Here is a 19120-nt window from a genome sequence, read left to right on the forward strand (position 1 = left end):
GAGTGACTGTGTATTAAATACTCTAGAAAACCAAGCTGCAAAGTTAAACTGTGCTAACCTCCTTACAGCCTGGCCTCTGGTGCACCTCACTAGAGAATATAAAGCTGCAAAGCAACCAGCAGAGGTGCAGATACACATAATGGAAAAAATGGGAGATTTTAAACATTTTATTATAGTAATTTTTTAAAAAAATATGTAAAAGCTACTATTAATACTAACAAAGGTTTGTCTGTCAGATGACTGACAAGCTGTACCACTTCTGCTTTTTAGGAACTGCCATAATTCTTCAATTCCATGTTTTAATCACAGTTGTGAATGCACTTCATTCTGGGGAAGCTGTCCCTGTGTGGGGGAAAAGATGTTCAAGTAAGACTTTTCTTTATCAGGCCTACCTAGAACTTCTATACTCTCCACTAAAATCATACCTGTGACTAAAATTATAGATACAACCTTAAAGTGTAGAATCACGGAAAACCTAGCGGGAAGGGACCCATCTATTCTGACCCAAATCTACCACCACACCATAGGGTTGCTAGATTTCTGTCAGAACAGGCATGGTATATATCAACAATCAAATGGCAGTAAGTGTGCTTATAAACCAGTAGCTTCAGTATTACTGTGGTATTCTCTGTATAGTTTGTGCAGTTCCCAAAACAAAACTGGATTTTATGTTGGATGTGAAGTATGTTAAACTGTCAGTTGACAGGTAGTCTCTCACACTGCCTCCTTTCAGAGCTGAAGCAGAAACTGTTTAAGAACTTAAAATCCTTATTTTAAAAAGTGATGTTTACTTTTAATGCATTTTCACTCAGTGCAGGGTACCAAATACACAGCACCCAAAGTGGAGTTGATCTGTGTTTGATAGATTGTTATCTATTAGATGACTAAGATGCATAGAGCATCACTTCAGGCAACATTTATTACTTCAGGCAATGTGCATCACGTAAGCAGCTTATCTCTGCAAAGGTAGATTAAGTGGTCTGTTGGCTTGAGATGGAAAAGATATAGTATTGAAAAAATCATGGAATAACATGACTTGAAAGTTCATTGGTATCTTCTTTCACTAAAACTGTAGCTTACTGTTTCTGCCGACCTGGTTTTTGAATCATCATGAGCCAAAAGGAAGGTTTGATTTCTTAATGAAGTTTTTGCTGGAGTTGCTTCATGAAGTCATTCTGGTTTGGTTTTGGTTTTGGGTTGTTTTTTTTTTTTTTTTTTTTTTTATTGGTGTGCCAGTCAATCCTATCTAGCTTATCTTTGATTTCTTCTCAGATACATAAAACCAACTCTGGTATCTGTAGTAAAAATGTTGAGATGTTATTTCCACCAGAATTCTAATCTACTTTCCCAAGTTGAATGGCAGAACATCAGTCTGGTTTAAATTTACCTTAAAGGACACATTTTATATGTGTGTGTTACCTGCATTAAATAACTTATTTCCCTGAATTTCTTGTTCAGGGAGGTTTCCAATTGATCAGGTAGGATAAATAGATAGCTGCTTAACCTAATATAAAGTCTTGTATGCAACTGTGTCAGGAGGAGATACTGAACTTGACTGATCTACGTTATTCCATTTGGAAAAATAACTTTTTTGATTACTTAGCTGGGGTTCTGACTTCCAGGTCAAATTTACGGTACTCGAGGTTCATACTATTTTCATAACTAGCATATTGGAAACCATCATCAGCAAAAAATATATCTCCAAGGGAACAGGGAAAGTATACTTCTGATGGATATATTAACTGGGATTTGAGAGTAGCTCAAACTCTTGCAGCAAGGTTCATATGAATTCATACACACCAGCTGTCCAGCGTTACCTTCATATCTGGCTCTTCTCTGATCCTATTGCACAAATCCTGGCTGTACAGCACATTACAGGGATGAAGACAAGTTAATCTCTACCTTTAGAGTCTTACCCTTAGCAAACCCTTCTTGGCAGCAGGCAGAACCACTCACCCAGTACTAATTCTGTCTCAATTTATTAGATGAGAAGTGGCAAGACACTAACTTCATGAACCAGAAGCATTTGCAGATCTAATCATGCTATATGCAATTTCAAAATGTCTGCAGCAGTCTATGTGTCTATTAATTGCACTGGCAAAATACAGTGTAGTATACTAAGTTATGTATAATATAGACTTGTTGGAAGACATTGGGGGTTTTTTTAGTTAAATGCATTAAGATTTCAATAGCTAATACTATTTTTATTCACATAAAACACATGGAATTAGCATTTTTTTTAAAAGCAACATTTAGTATACCTTTGCCGTGGCTCCACAGACTGTTTGGAAGAAGCTGAGTATTGTTTAAAATCCTCAGGTAAATCTGTGTCAGAGAAATCAGTTAAGCATAATATAAATATGTATACATGCTTATGAGTGAAATACATGAATAAACTCATACATTGTCTCATTTCCATTAGCTCCCTTCTCAGAAAAAGCTCTCCTGATCACTTGAGAAATCAGGTGGTGTTTTAAAAAATAGATAGACATTCCAGTTAACAACATTAGAATATTAATAATATTGTAGTATCCAGGGTTTGTGCCCTAAACCTGTGCTAAGAGTCATAAAGCTAGAGATTGTACTTATTCAAGAACCCACAGTCAGCAAAATAAATGACTTTTGGAAAGCAAGAAAGCAATTATACCAACATTATGTCATACAGGAGCATGAAATACATCTTAATTGGGCTAAGGTACCATTGGAGAGGCTGTAGGGCTAAATTCTAATCCCAGATACGTGGGCACAGACTGCTCAGAGACTGAGATTAGAGCATAATCCTAAAACTGGATTGAGAACAATACATTCCCTAAAGAAAGGAAAATAACTATTTATACTGTATGTCCACTAGTAGAGTTTGCATTGCATGCCTTTACACTGAAATGAAGACATGAATGTTTTACCGCTCTTGCAAGACTGCAAGCAGCAAGTTTTTTTTGTAAACACTGGTTTCAGGAAGAAATGAAGACTTAGTATTGGCAAACTCAGTCTTTCAGGAACCCAGTTAGGTTCATAATGGAAGTTCATCTTTTTCCTCACTGGAATGTCTGGGCGCAAGGGGAAACTTATTCCTGTGTGTCACTAAGACAACAGTCAGCCTGATGCATTGACTAAAACCAAAGGTGGAGATGCATTATGCTGAGCACAAACACACGGCAAGAGCCCTCAAAGCCTACAGATGGTGAAGGAAAAAGAAGCAGACCTGCCATGCAACATGGCATTGGAAGTGTATAGATACAGGGCAGTAAGCAGCTGAGGTGGGAATTGTGCTTAGTTCTTCATCCTCTCAGCTCAGTGCTGTAGCCACAGGGCTGGTTTCTGCAGAACAGTAGTGCTAATGTTATTCATTTGTTATTTGTGGCAGCACCCAAAGGCTCCAGCTGTGACCACAGTGAGTGCTTTAACTATGCCTTTTAAAAACTTAAGTCGAATAACTAAGCAAGGACTAACAAAAATAGTAGTTGTAGCAGAGAAAGCATGTGCATGCACAGATGTGCATAACATTGTACACCCACCCTGTATCCTGACAAACTGGTACATGGAGAAGTGGTTTACAAGGGGTGGGTTCTCTATTACATTGGTTATATACACAGAGATAGAAGCATCATGTAATTTTTTTTCCTTGTGGATTTATTTCATAATTAGGGATGACATTTGAAACATTATCTTCTTGTCTGATACTTTTAGAAGCCTGAAAATTGCAAAGTGTGGCATAAGTGGGATCAGTTAAAGGGAAACTAAATTATTTTCTTACTTTTTAAGTACTTAAAAATCCTTTTTTTTTTTTTTTTTTTTTTAAAATACTGGAAATAGAAGTCTTGGGATGGAAAGCTTTCTGATGATCGGAAAGCGATGCTGGTATTTCCAAATGAAATGCAGTTGAATTTTCATGGCATTTGTGTCTCTTTAAGATGAAATACTAGTGCAAATGACAACACTCCCAGTTCCAAAAGAAACCAGGTAGTGGAAAGAGGAACATGTTTTAGGAAGGCTATTTAAAGCTATCTATATTTAACAACTCTTACTTAGTTAAAGCTCACTTAGTTAGCCAGTGAAGTCAGCCAGAAACTTCACTGGCTAACTAAGAGTTTGAATCTAGAAAACTTGTACTGAATCCTCAGTACCTCCCTGCTTCAGTTAGGATATTAAATATTGCAGCAGTATCCCTCAGACTTCCCCAAATCCTCCGATAAAACAGAAAACTGTATTTGATCTCTCTTATACCACTAAGGTAAAATGGGATGGTGTGGGGTTTTATCATTAATTGTTTCAGGTTAGCTTGCTTTATTACATAGCCAAAGACAGCACACACTCATCTTAAAAAACATTTACAGGTATGTTAAATATATATCTAAATCACAGATATCAGATACTAAAACCACTGTTATTTTCCAAACTCATATGAAGTCACAAGTTCTAATACAAACCTTTTCCCCTTGTGAGATTAACCTGTGGAATTACAAACCCAATCCTGTAAACAGACTCAGAAATCAGTAATTTGAACAGACTGAACATATTCAGCCCCAGTTTGAAGGATCAGATCATGGTAAAATACTTAAGTTAGGATTTCCCCTCTGTCTCGCTCTTTCCACATCTCTGGGGCACTGGGGAGATAATGGAAATTCACATACTCTGTAGCCGAGGATCTTGCCATTTTAGCTCGAAAGGCAATAAAACAGTGCCCAAGCTTTTCTCAGTTTACACTTAATATTCAGATAATAACAAGACATAAGGAACCCTCAACACATTATGATGTTAATTTTACAAAATACATCACAGTGCATACATTGGTGTTCCACAACAGTGCTAGCACCAGGGTTTGTTGCAATGACTATGCACACCAGCAAAATTTTAATTAGGTAAAACTTATGTAGGTACATCAGACTAAACCAGCCAAATATATGTGTGATGATAGCCTTAATTCTGATTGCACGCTGGTTTAGAAAATGCAGTGTTCCAGGAAGTATCCATAAAATATTGAGGTTTTTCTGTTGTACTTTAAAAAGGTAAACACAAAGATTAAGCTATATTATTAACAACCAGTGAAATCTTATAAGTATTTTGTTAGTTAGACAAGACAATGGGACACTTGTGCATATATATTAAGCAACTCAATCTGTATCCAAAGTTTTCCAGAAAAACGCTGAATACACAATTACAAGCCTTCCTAAAGTAAAATCCTCCATTTGTGAAATAGATCTTTAAATGTTTCTAAAATTATCAAGTTTGTCATAAAAAAAATACAGTAAGCAGGATTATTTACCCAGAAGAGTACATATAGCAGTTTGCTGAGAAATCAGAACTTCCTAACTTTACTCTCTGCAGTCCAGTGCTGCTTTTAAAGAAAAACACCATGAAGAAGTCTGCATTGATCTGCACTGTTTCTATTGTGAGATAAGACTTTCGTATCAAAATCTGAAAAGTCATACACCTCTTGGTATTGCTTAGCAGGTGTTGCACCACCATTTGTGTAAAAAACTAGCATGCTTTATTTTATGTATACTTACATCTATTGTGAAGACCTTAGTTTTGGGCAAAATGAAGACACCGTGAACATCCAGGAGTATGTGTCTTCACTGTAAGTCTTCCTTCCAAGCTGCCGCAGTAATGTGATTGGCAGCTTTTAAAACACATCAAGATTAACATGTCAAAAACTGCCTTAACTAACGCTGACTTTACTTTAAATACAATTTGAATTTATCTTGATTACCCCTCATCCCTGCTTCTAAGCCCTACCCACTCTGACATCACAAGCTCTTCTCCAATACCATCCCCTAACAAGGCTGTGAAAACATAATTACAAGAAGAGCACTACACTGATCTGATAAACCTATTTCACATTTAACCTGCTAAGCTGTTGTTAGCTTTTAAGATGCTTGATGCATTCACTTAAAATCTTCCTGTTCCAACAAGAAATATAAGAGAAGGTTAACAAGTTGCCTAGCTCTCACACACTGTGTTACCTATTTATGCTGATTTTTGGAGAGGGTTTAAATCTGACTGTTGGCAAACTGTTACCCCAGAACACTCTTATCCCAGAATTGTGTATCCGATTGGATTGGGGGGAACTAGAAGATGGAAATCCTGTTAAGCATATTGTGAGGCTAACACAGGGATCAGATGGTTATACTGCTCAAGCTGGCAATTTACTCTTTAATTCTCACTGCCAGTGAGTTAGCTCTCAGAGTGAATGCCTAGTAAACGGCAGATCTTAAAAATGCCGGGGAGTGCTTCTAATATCCATGTCAGCTGATGGACAGCAGGGTTGAAGTTTGTTAACCTCTTATTCACCTGCCTAATATTAATCAAGTACTTGCTGTAAGAACAAAAAATTGCCCCTTATCCTCTCAAATGCTCAAATGCTCTCAGTGCTTAAACCTAGAGAAAATGGACTCGTTCTCATGGAAGTGTTATTATTATCAAAGGGGTGTAATTCTGCTTCTCCTTACTGAAAACAAACTATTTTGTAATAATGTAACACAAAATACAGATATAATATCTAACGTGAGATTATTTTGGATTTTTTTTCAAGTGACTGACTATTTTTGTTGTAAATGCTATCATGGCTAATTTCTTGCTGTCTGGGCCTTCTTTATAAAGAAAAAAAATCACACCTAGAATTCTTGTTTAAAAATATATTTCAATACTTGGCTTTAAAAATAATTGTAGGACTTCCTTTAAAAAATAATTAGAAACCAGCTAAAATAACCTAAGAATAATTTTTATGACATTGTCCAAATTGTTGCATGTGTAGGCAGACAAGGAATTGAAGGAGCATTCTAGACTTAAAGGTAGTTTTCAGCTTGGGTTCAGTCTGCTTTGTCTGTAACTGCCTACAGAAACCTGTGACTTGAAATGTAATGAATAGATACAGTCTTGAAAAAAAATTACTCTGCTGGGATTTTTCGAGATTGTCTCAGTGAGGCTGAAGCAAATGCTTTGTAAATACAGGGTTGCCCAAATAAATTAGAAGTAAATTCTTGCATCAGCATCCATTTTTTGTCAGATGTTTTAGTCCATGTGAATCACACTTCAGGAAAACAACAAAAAGTTCAATACCAGGAAAAATTACTTCCTGAAGTAGAAGCAAGCCCAGCAATATGATAAGGATATATATTTATTTTTTCCTGTTTTACCTAATGAGGGAAGTTTGGAGAGAGAGCACACGACTTTCAGGACCCCTGGTATTTAGCCTTTGGTTTCTGGCACAGAAGCAGGATTGTTTTGTGCTGTAGTGACGTGTGACAACCACAATTCCTAAAGATGCTTTAATGGTTCCTCTCCAGAGAAGATCTAGTACTTCTTGACTGGATTTCACAGGCATCAGGCAGGGGTGTGTTTCAAATCATGCAGTGGTCTGCGTGTCACTCAGCAGTCAATACAAAAAATGGCAGAGTGGCAATGGAGGGAAAGAGTGACGTAGGAGACGAGTTATGAACAGAACAAAGTAATGTAGAGTGTATCAAATGGGCCTCAGTCTGTCAATTAGCATCACTGTTATCTGAGATGGTTTAGGACAGTGTAGTCCCACTTTATCCTGTTTGCAGAGAGGAATGTGTGAGTGGGGAAACACTGACACTCAGATTCCTCTGTCCAAAGGGGATAACTGTAGCCTGACAGCTCCCACTCGGTATCTGGTGTTTGTAATCTGAGCTACTGACACTAGATAAATGTTAATGCGAAAGATGGAGCTTAAGTCCACACCACCTTCTGTATGCTCTTACCCAGACTTACAGCTTGGGGTTACCTCTACGGCAAGCAGTGAAGAAGTCCCAAAACTGGGATTTGATCCATCCAGTATAGGATGCCTCAAGAGAGCATCATTTCATCATAGGCTACAAGGAATTGGAAGAACATTGCCAAAAAAACAACAGGTTTTGGCAGTTTATGTACTATTCTAAAGCTGAATTAAGAATGAGGAGACTCTTTCTCAATTAATTTCAAAAGCAATGTAAACTACATCACATCTTTTACAATTTTTGTAGTACCAGAGTGGGTTATCACTGTGAATTCAGCTCCATGCACTAAGGTAGATATCGCGTTAATGTTGTCACTAGACTTTTTGTCAGCACTGATTTGGGTCAGAACTTCCTTTGTTCCCTTTTGACAAAATCAATGACAGACATGGCTCAGGTAATGGGATTTTATCTCCAGATATGTAAGGCAAAAAATTGTATTAGACCATTTTATTGCAAGTTCAAAAATTATGTTGTTTGCCAAAATGTAATGCTGGAATGGATTTGTACAAGTAGAAGAGAACCTGCTAAACTAGAGTCTAAGCAGGTTTTAATCCACTGTTTCTGAACACTGTCACAAGTGAGGAATCTGTGAGTGATAATCCTAATGTCATTTTATGAAGTTCACTGAAGCAAGATACACTTGAGTGGAGACTTATTTCTGTATACTGGAGTGAACCAGACTGATACAGAACTTGGTAAATGACTTATCACAGATCACCCCATCTTTTTCCAAAATGAAATCTGTGTTCAGGCTAATCAAATTCTTTAGCTAAATCTCACTTCATTCCAGGTTTCCCCCAAAAGGTCTAAATCAGGAGTGCCACAAGCACAAGTATGGAAAGGGTGGTCTGATGGATGGGTTAGGAAGTCTGTCACTGGTAGACTGGAAATTGCAAGAATGAGCTTGAACAAGAAGTGGTGTTCTGGATTCTAGAGTTCTGGGCGTAGAAACAACCACCAGACTATACAGTGACACAGCTGGCTTAGAAACACACAGGATCTTGCCTTTGGGTCTACTCACAAGAAACTGAAAAGTAACCAGAGAAGGGAATGGGCAAAGCTGTGTGTCAGTGCCACTGTAATCTTCTGATGTCCTGGGTATGCAGAATGTCCTTTAAGCTATACTACTCCTTAGGAGGTTTTTTTTTCCCCCAATCCTCAGCCTTTTGCTTGGTTGCAGGGTAGGTGCTCTAGTTCCTGCCTGAGTTGCAAGACATGCTGAAGAGGGAAGTGCCCAACTTTGTTCATCTTTACTAAATACGTACTGACAAGGTCAGCAAATACTCACTGGAAAGGTAACAGGTTGCAACACAAGTGGCTGTTCAATGGGAAAGCATTACATTTACCACAGCTCTTGAGAGAAGTTTGGAGAGACTAGGTTGTTTACACAGCTGTCCCATTCCCAGTAGAAATCTGAGAATTAATCAGAGAGAACTGGACCCAAATAGGGACAAAGCTGAAGCTACTAAATTTTACTTAGCATGGCTGATCTCAATTTAAAAGCCAATGAGTGACTGTGAGAGACTAAATACTGCTAACCATGAAGTTCCTTTGAAAATTAAATTGACCAAGCATTGTATGTTGGAAGATGACTGGGTTTATGTGTCCCTGAATCAAAATGGTTGGAAAGGTCTGGATTTAAAACTGTACAAGTTGAATTTTTAAATGTTCAGGTAACGGTATCAAACAAGACTGAGATGTTTTGGTCAAAACTGTCAAACTGGCCACATGCTGAAAGAGCAAATCAGTTAGTAAAATTATATTACCATTTCCATGCACACACACACCAGAGGTAACGGAAGGCGCACTCTGCCATGTTGGTGTCATCTATAGAATTTCACTCTGGATGTGCCTTTTTACATTGGAGTAATAATTAACAAAGCAAATGACAATATACCACTTATTATCTTTAATTGAACCATTTTAGGCCAGACATGTTTTCATATTTGCTTGTTTGGCGATTTTTTCATTAGCCTGTGTATGTATTTAAGGTATTTTTGGATGTGGAAAGGCAAATTATGACTGCGCTGCTATCACATTAAAAAAAACCTGTTGAGTAAATGCTCTTTTGTTTTTTTTTTTTTTTTTTTAACTAACTTTTGAAATAACAGCTAGAAATACAGGGACTCAGATGCTGTCATTTAGGATGAACCTAAAAATGCTTTATAACCAGCTCATCCCCATAAAGTTGCGCTCTCTGGAAACACATATTCAGGTTGAAGTTCCACAGAAGGCAATGGGGAGTTTTGCTGAACTATCCAGACCCATTGTACCAGATGGTACCATATGGAAGTAACACTGATCCTTGGACTCTGTTGATTTTTAATTAGGTTTCTAGTAATTAATATAGTTTGCAGGCCTTGCATGAACTCTGCAGGTTACCCATTCACATAAATGATTAACTGGAAAGGGATTAATTCTGGCATAAGTTCAACCAAAAAGAATTTTCCAGCCTGAAAATCTTCTCTATCAGACTAATATGTTGTAATAGAGAATTAAACATTGTTCGTATTTGTGTAGCTCCATTTAAGAAAGTGTAAGTCATTATCAGAGTGTGAAAAATATCTGCATTGTGGAAATAAATACACATTTGCAGTGATGGATCTATTAGTCATGCTTTTTATGGAAATCAACATGCCTATTCCATATGACAGAATAGCTGGGAAAATCTACTTATCATTGCTATTATTTTGGCTTTTAAAAAAAGAATACATTTTAGAATTCTACAGTTCATGTCTAGCAGCTCGTACTGGTATATGCAGGGCTGAAATTCTTATAACTATAAATCAGGGGCAGCCATACATCTCTGTTCACAACCTGTTCGTTCAGCACATGCACTTGCTGGATCGTCCTGCCAAGTGTGCAGCCCTTTCAGCTCGGGCAGAGCCTGCCTTTGCATGCTAGCACCACAGTTTCATAACGTTAATTTTTGTTACATTTTAAAGAGTAGAAGTACAGTGAAACGTCAAAATGTTCCTCAAACTTTCCACCCATGAAAAGTCTGAGTTTAGGGGACTGTATAAGGTCACTCGGAGGCATATGCGTTTCTGAATGCAAGGTTTTAGCTGTTTCCCTATGTTCTCAGTGCCTCTTCAAACCCCTTCTGTGATCCATCTATGGTTGTACATAAATACAGAATTGAGGGAGTTGGATTTAGTTTTCATAACGCAGTCAAATGTGTTTTAAACAGCTGCCTCAGGAACTACTGTAGGCTGATGGGCTATTAAAATCAGAAGGTGGAATATTTATTTTGTGGGAAATGATGGGGATACTTGAATACTTTGGACCAAATTGAATCCTCAGGCATGCATATATCTCAGTGTAGGGAAGTCTGGAATTAATTTGCTCCAGGGAAATATTTCTATGTGGCACAATAATTTTTGAGAGTATAAGAATGTGTGGAAAATAGTGGTTATCCAGGTGGCAGCACACTGTTGAACTCTACCTGGAAGCCTAAGCTATGCTTCCCAGCCTAGGTTCTGCAGAGCACTTCCCAATAGTGAGTGCAGCTGCATCTATTCATTCATCCTTGGGGAACTGTCTTTCCAGCCCATCTTGTGTGCAGTCTCTTCTGAAGGATTTTGTGTAGACCTAAAGCTGCTCTGTGAATTGCCTGGATGTAAAGAGAGTCAACATCAAATTAGATACAGATGTTGTGGCACTAGCAACACACCACCAGTGCCAGCTGAAGGCTTCTCAGCTATGTAAGCACGTCTGAATTTTGCTGCCTCACTTACAAGGGCTTAGAACTGGGTCAGAAGATGGAGGGATGAGAGAGAGGATGGGGAGAGCTGTGGAGGGTATGGTTTGATGTACGTGGCTGGGCAAGATGAGGGCAGGGAACCTGGTGCTGCAGCAGGCCACTCTTCCCCTATCCTGACTCAGCAGCAGCTCCTGGCACATGTATTCTGAGTCAGCACAGCCCAAGAGCAAGTCACCTGGCACTGGCAATGTCAGACACAGGGCAATAAGTGTTTTTCCACCCCCAGCAATTTCTTGGCCCATGCAACTGCCTGCTTCACCTAGGCAGCCTGCAACAAATTGAGCCAAGCAAGAGAAGCCCATGGAGGCTGCTGCAGGCAGTGGCAATCACACAGAAAGGAGAAACGCAGCAGCAGAGATGCATGCTAAGGAAAGAGAGAATGAATAACATGGCAGTGATTCAGTCTCCTTTTCCCACAGAGAGAACAGTGGCCTCACTAGGTGTGAGCAAAGCAGGGGAAGGGAACTGCCTTAGAAGCAAACAAGGGTCAGTGTGTTCCTACATGCTGCAGGACTCGGAATGTTAAATATTCCTAGCAGATAAATATCCAAATCATTGCATTCTATATAAATATTGGACCAAGCGCCTCCCTGGTATAGCTGCAATGATTGTGTGACAGCAAGGATGGGTTTAGTCCAGTGTGTTTAGATTCTGTATTATTTTAACCATGTACTTCGGGTTTTGTTTTCCTTTAATGGATAATAAGGGCCCTCCAAAACAGAGTTGCTACTTTGCTTGGGTTTCATCAAAAGAGACACCACTAAAGGGAGAGGAAATCCCCAAAATGATACTCAGTGATTAAGTACATAGAATATAGGATTTCAGTGTTTGCAAATCCTTTTTTTCAAATGAACTTGTGGCACTAATCCTCTAATGGCATTATTTCTTTGGAATATATGCCGGATTAAGGAGTCACAATGAGGCAAAGTACAAAAATCCACATTAATCTCTCACTGGGGAATGCTGTGTGGGATGCACCTTTAACTATGTTGTTCCAAAATTGGTTCTGTTCCTAACCTTGCCCCAGGTCTGCACAGAGGGAAGAGTAGATATAAACAAGTGTGACACTGAGCACTTGGCAGATGGTCACAAACCATTTAACTGGATAGAAAGGGGAAGGCGTTTATTATTTTTAAACTCCAAAAGCTAAGCCTGTCCTGTGCTGCCCATGACGTACTGCCAGAAGCAGATGCACAGGTCTGCAAGGCAGGAGCAGGACACATGTTCAGAAGGATGCCCTGGGGGAGACAGCAACCGACACAGCAAGGCCCAGTCTATCTGCTAACAGGGGCATGGCTTGGCCTGGCTGTCAAGATATATTGCATATTCACAGCACAGCCTGGATCTGTTGCAAAGTAATGTTTCAGCCCAGCGCAGCCACCTCACTCCAGTTATGCTGCTTTGTTTTGGGATAATCCTGCTGTCCCCTCTTCCCTCATAGATACTGTAAAAAAGATAAAGATTTGCTTTCTAGGAAGAGGAAACTAGGTCACTGCAAAACTATAAAACTACCTTTCCCTTCTCACCGGATTACAGGATGCTGTCTGGTGCCATGAGGTATTTTCACTATCGTTCAGCAGCTTAAAACAGTGAAAGAATTTCTGAATGGGCAACACATCACCTAATATACTGATGCCAGAGCATCCACGTTAGTCCAGCCTAACCACTGTAATTGGTGTTTAACATGCTTAAGGGTTTCTCCCGTTCCAGGGAGTGGAGTTTATGGAGTGGAGACACATCGAGTGTCTTGGGCCAGCAGAGCCTGGCGCACATTCACAAATATGGGTTGCTTTGCGTCTTGTTTCATCCCTGGCTGCTCTGTTAATCACAAGAAGTGGAAAAGAGCTGTCGAATTCAATGAGGTCCTTACCATCAGAAATGCTTCGGATTTTCAGTAGTCTGCATAGCTGAGATTCCTGAACACTGTGAGGTGAATTAGCACACAGGGAGGTGATCTTTCCCAGTGGATGCAGGTCTGTAGTGAGATGCTGTTTTCAGAAACAGGGACAGAACAGCCTCTGCTGGTGTCAAAAACCCCTAAAACCAACTTGGAGATCCTTTCTGCTTGGGAATATGAATGTGTCCTGCATTTCTTCAGGGAAAGATGGTTCATCACAGTGATTTTGCACATTTTTTTTCTACTGTAAATGTTTCCTAGCATGGTACTTCTCATGGGCAGGAGGATTTTCCTGATATTTTTTTCTCTTAATCTTATCCTATTTGGTCATAGCAGCACCCTGTGCCTCATTCCACCCTGTCTGAATCACTTGTACACTGACACACTGAGTCAAGCCTGTCCTTGTGGCTGGTGCCTGCTCAGCTACTTTCAAAGCAGTCATTAGTTTTGTTTACCAGCTTTATCATTCCCCACCAAAAGCACTCCAGTTTGCATATGTCTTTAGTGTATACATATCGGTGGATCGTCCCTTGTATTTAAGGAAGCATAAATTATACTGCAACAGTGCAGACAAAGGTGAGCAGGTAATAAGGGAAACGGAATTTGCTGCATCAGGGGAGACAAGAAGAGTTTGCTTGGTTTAGCTTACAAAAGTGAAGACCTCATAGATTAAAAATAATCATCAAAATGAAAGAGATTCAGCATAGCCAGCCATGAGTATGTTTAAATTAGAAATTGTAACATTTGCCATCACGGAGATCAGATTCCAGGGCAGACAGACAAAAAAAAGTGTGGTGAAGTCTGATGTATGCACACGATGTATCAAATGATTGCGTTGTAATGTGTCATACTGTTGCCCACAAGCAGGTTGTGTGGGATGATGCAGTATGACCTCTCTTCTCATGTCTCCTTGCCCTGAAATGAACAGGAGCGCGCTAGTCTTCTGCATTCCTTTTTCTTACTGAACTATGCAACATCCTGCTGACAGCATGGCTTTGCTCAGCCTCCAGCAGTATCTCTGACCAGTATGGACAAAAGGGGTGGGAAAACAAAGAGCTTTTCTTCAGGTAGTCCTGTAACCTGATCTATAAGGTGACTCAGCCTCTTTTAACAACAGCTGTTTCAGAGCCATGCAGTGGTTAGGTGCGGTACTGAAGGCTGTGCTGCCACTTCCTGATTTCTGCCTTGTGAGGGGTCTGAGCTGTGGTATGATCAGAGCACTTAAATGGACTTGCCAAACTCCCCCAAAAAAAGACAGGCCAGGGACAGCGAGCTGACAGCAGAAGACAGTGCAGGGGAACAGAGGCATCAGGGAAGAGCCCACAAACCCCTTGTGCAGAGCTGCTGCTATCAAACTGATGAAGACAGAAACTCTTGAAAGAAAACTATGTGGAAAGTCCTATTAGGGAAAAAAGTGAGGTTTTGTTTGCATATTATGGCTTTCTTCTCCTGCAAGCCCTGAAAGCGCTGTAAAACCTGAAAGAGATCCTCAAGTGTAACAATGGAAAAGACAGGTATGTTTCTTTACCTCTTTATAATAATACCTCTCCACAGCACGAAAGCACAGCCAGAGTAACCAGCATTGCTTTCCAGCTCAGTAAATGTGCATATACGCCTATGTGCATTGTTTTGTATAATTTTTGTACTTATAAGAAATACTGCCGTGACAGGCTATTAAGAGCAGGACTTTAAACAATGCACCAGCTTTTTGTAAGTGCTCTGCCCATGAACACTTGTATTATGGCAGGTAACTTCCAATACAATATGAAAATTTACATACATATATATATATATATCTCAGTATGTATACCCGCATTTATGTATACACACACATGCAATAAAGGTATGTTTATATAAAAACTGCATTTACTTTATATTGACATTTTCCCCGACCCAGCTTTTGCTATAATAATGTGAAAACTATCTGTGCCAGTCATAGGGTTTCTGATACTTCTTCACGTGTTTTGTTTTTCTGGGAAGTTGATGCCAGTGACATTCTATACAACTGACGATTATTAAGATGATCAAGGTCATGCACTCTATGGATGACAGCAAATTGTGGAATGAGTTCTGTGTGTGAGGCTGTATGGGGGAAGTCGGGGGGGAGCCTGTGGGAGTACACAAATCCATTCACAAGCTCTGGTCTGTTGCAGGATTGAGGTCTGAGCATGGGTCATTCCCCCTACGGTCAATGGCACACAGTAGGACTTATACATATCTTTTCTACATAGTCTTGACAAAACAAAAGTCAATGAATGCCTGCTTAGTTTTTACGACTGCTCCAGTAATAGCATGTGTGTGCAGGTGAATGCTAGACTTAAAACTAAAGAAAGAGCATTAAAGTAATGTTTAGAGAAAACCAAAGCAGCTTCAGAATCTCCAGATGATGCTATAGCTTGTGTAGCATAAACAGAAATGAGGAAAGACTGTGTAAATTGTAGAGTCAAACTTTACCTGTGAATTAGTCACTGAAACTGAGGTCACTAGTACTGAACTGGTCCAAACAAGCTATCTGGGGGGGCTTGTTTTCTTCCAGCAGTGGCACACTCCCAGTGTTCATAGCTATGATACCTGGCTGGTTTTAGCACTATTACTTTAGCTTTGCTCTAAGGTTAATGGAGTTTTGTTTGCATGTTCCACCCTGAGCTTGGGAGCATGTGACATTATTCAGGCAAGGATGTCCTTGTACTCCCTGATGCACACCACCTCTTCTCACCTTCCTGACTGGCCTTTGCTGTGAAGAATCACTTTGGTGTCAAACTTGACCCTCAGAACGGGGATATCTCAGCCTTCCTTCTTTAATGTGGCCACAAGACTGTGAACCAATCCTGGGGATTAAGTGACAGGGGAAGCAGCAGGTTAGCCTGCTTCAGTGCTCAGTGGCCAGGTGAGGTGGCCTTAGGGACAGTCTGCATTAACAAGGCAGCAGGGAGTGGTACTTGTACCATTGAGAACTAGGACCACTGACTGCTGTGCTAATACTGAGCATTAACAGTTCCTTTTGAATGAGGAAAAATTAATTCAGAGTCTGGTCTACTTAACAGTGGTTTTCTGATATTAGCATGGAGGGAATGGTAGGAAATTCTCGATGTTACTAAAACTAATTCTTTCTATGTCTGCTTATCTCCTGAAAGATGACGTGCAGAGCTGCCAAGATAAGCATGAGGAAGCCATCACAGAGAGTTCCCCATTTGACTTTGTTATAAAACGGTTCCAAGGGAAGGGGTCGTCTCCTGGAAAAAGAAAAGAGCAGCCTTCAGCTATTAGAAAATTCTTCAGGGGCTTTGACTTTGGGAAATCTGAAGGCAAGGACAGAAGGGAAATCAAAGAACCAGAAATAAACCACTCTGAAGCTGGTGATCAGAGTGAGAAGCAAGATCTCTCTGTAGAAGGTAATGCTGGTACAGTAGCGAAATACATGTGCATGTGTATATATTTTAATTTCATAGAAAATTAGTTGCTTTTTTTGCTAGCCAAAATCCTGTATTTTGCTGCCTACAGTTTAGCCTTTAGACAGGATTTGCTTCTGACTGGAACATTATCAAGTATGTACCCTCTAATTTGATAGGTGCCAAGCAAGGAGTAAGATCCAGGTTGCTGAGGAGGGATAAAACTTTTGGGTCCCCTCTTCCTTGATCTCCAGTGTGAGAGGTCAGCGCTGGAGTCAGCTCTTTAGTTGCAGAACTTACTTGGTTTCAAAGTCAAGCTTTGAGCAGTAGCTTGGCTTGTATTTAAGGTCAGTTCTCTGTCCACCCTGCTGCTAAAGCAATCTGAAGACAACGAGAGCAGATGTTTCCTACCACTTGACACTGGTGAGGGGGAGGGGAAGGGAATAGAAATTCATCATGTATGTTATTTTGCACACATAAGCGTAATCTTTACATCCACACCAGAGGAAATGAAGCTATTTTTAAAAAGGAGGTGGAAGGTGAGGCTTAGAACCCCATCCTTTGTCCTAAGAGTTTTGGGTAGGTTCGGGAAAACAACGGGAGGACAGCTACTGAGAGTAGGATTGTGATTTTGTGTGATTTTTGGCTGCTTTCTTCCAGCTATAGGCATTAGATGAAATTGCTAACTTGTTAAAGAGTTTAGCAATAAACGTAAATGCAATTTTCCTTGCTGTACAAACTGCATGGAAGAAGCAGCTAAGTGGGGGATGCTTTGCAAAGCCAAAAAAAGCAGGAACTGCCTTACATCATGTCTGAAAATGAACACAGTCTGTCACGAAGGAAGCAGCAGGTTCACCACACAATTGCAGGGCTACTTGGTGCTAACAGATCAAGTACAGACTGAACTGCAGCAGTGTGGCTACAGTGCAGGCACATGGAGCTGGTTATACAGCTTGTGCATCCAGAATAGCTGCAGTTCCGAGTTTGCAGTGAATTTCATGTTCTTGAACTGGCGGTGCAAGCATCCAAAGTCACTGGCATAAGGTAGCATGGAGATGTGCAACATCTCGCTCTGCATCAGGAGCTTTGTACTGATCTGATCTATAGTGATCTTATCACTCAAGTTATTGGTCCACACTGATCAACAACAGACCCTGGTTTAGTGACAGATTTAGTTCATTTCTCTTCACCTGACAGCCACAGACAGGTTTTACACGTCGTGTTGGTAGCAGAGGTAACCAGAGCCCTGTTTCTTTGTTACTCAGATGGACTTTCACATCTCATTTCTGCAGCGGAGTCACCATCTGGTGAGCAGAGATTTATCCAGTTCATGCAGAAACTGGGAAAGGAACCCAACAGCAAGAATCTGGATGTAAATAATTGTGCTTTAAGTGCAGCAGATGTAACAGAGCTGGGTAAACACACGTTTTATTCAACTAGACGTTTCATACCTTTAATTTTTATTTGCCTGTTCAGTTATTCACTCTCCTCTTTTCCCTTCCCTGTCTTTTATACAGGCCTTTTTTTATTTAACATTTCAGCTGGTGGTCCCAGAGAAATGTTAATTAATAAATTATATAAATTATGTAATATACATAAATATACAGGCAGATGATTGAAGCAGATTAATGTCCTTACACTCAAACTACAGATAAGAAAACTGAGGTACAAATTATCATGGCTTGATAATGCTGTATTGGTTGTAGAAAGCATCTCTGTATTAAGATGTGTTGACATCCAGGGTGTGCCAATAACATGCAAAGAGAATACACTATTTCTTTTGGTGTTTTTTTTTTTTTTTCTTTTTACAGCTTCTCTACTGCCATTTCTTCCAGATCTGGAAGAGATCAGCCTGTCCTGGAATGGTTGTGTTGGTGGGAATCTGAAAGCTCTCACTGTTCATCTTCATCATGTGAACTTGTTAAAAGTCCTTCGACTTAACAACTGCAGGCTGACAGCTGAGGATGTCACCTCCTTAGGTACAGGATTTCATTTGCATTTACTTCCAGACAGCTTGGGTCTAATGTAATCCATCTCATCTCTTCCTACATCCTACTCCTGCTGCTTGCACACTGGGCAATGTGAACTCCCGCTGTGACAGTAGAAAGAACTTGGGCTTATGAATGACCTTATACACTTGAGTAGATCTGCTGAGTTCATTCCTCAGGGTATGAAGCTTTCGTGTTCAGAAGGGAACAGAATTCAGTCCTATTTGCAGGAAAGCATGCTTTCAGTTTGGTTTAGTATTTCTTTGACTAGGTTTGATATCTAATGGTAGACAGCAGAACTGAAACAGTCAGTCATAACAGGGTCAGCTTAGGTCTTCATGCTG

General features: G+C 39.9%; 2 protein-coding genes across 6 annotated transcripts in view; one reads left to right on the top strand and one right to left on the bottom strand.

The window, feature by feature from the left end:
* SAMD7 (sterile alpha motif domain containing 7) overlaps positions 1-5706 on the bottom strand; it is a 29493-nt gene extending 23787 nt beyond the window's left edge. Inside the window, exons 1-2 of the mRNA XM_027792429.2 lie at positions 5508-5706; positions 2262-2325 (exon numbers count right to left, since the gene is read on the bottom strand). The gene's annotated coding sequence lies outside the window, so the exon portion shown is untranslated. The remainder of the gene's footprint in view (positions 1-2261; positions 2326-5507) is intronic.
* LRRC31 (leucine rich repeat containing 31) overlaps positions 1-19120 on the top strand; it is a 58820-nt gene that overhangs the window by 27864 nt on the left and 11836 nt on the right. The window contains exons 1-4 of one of the 5 annotated variants that reach the window (XM_005241394.3): positions 14508-14913; positions 16534-16791; positions 18054-18203; positions 18600-18767. In XM_005241394.3, coding sequence (XP_005241451.2) covers positions 14901-14913; positions 16534-16791; positions 18054-18203; positions 18600-18767 — 589 coding nt within the window. In that variant the 5' untranslated portion in view covers positions 14508-14900. Of the gene's footprint in view, positions 1-14507; positions 14914-15979; positions 16792-18053; positions 18204-18599; positions 18768-19120 lie in introns of those variants that run through there. The other 4 variants (XM_055817522.1, XM_055817524.1, XM_055817525.1 and 1 more) reach the window with 4 other exon arrangements.

The sequence above is a fragment of the Falco peregrinus genome, chromosome 12, assembly GCF_023634155.1.
Source record: "Falco peregrinus isolate bFalPer1 chromosome 12, bFalPer1.pri, whole genome shotgun sequence".
Taxonomy (NCBI): Eukaryota; Metazoa; Chordata; class Aves; order Falconiformes; family Falconidae; genus Falco; species Falco peregrinus.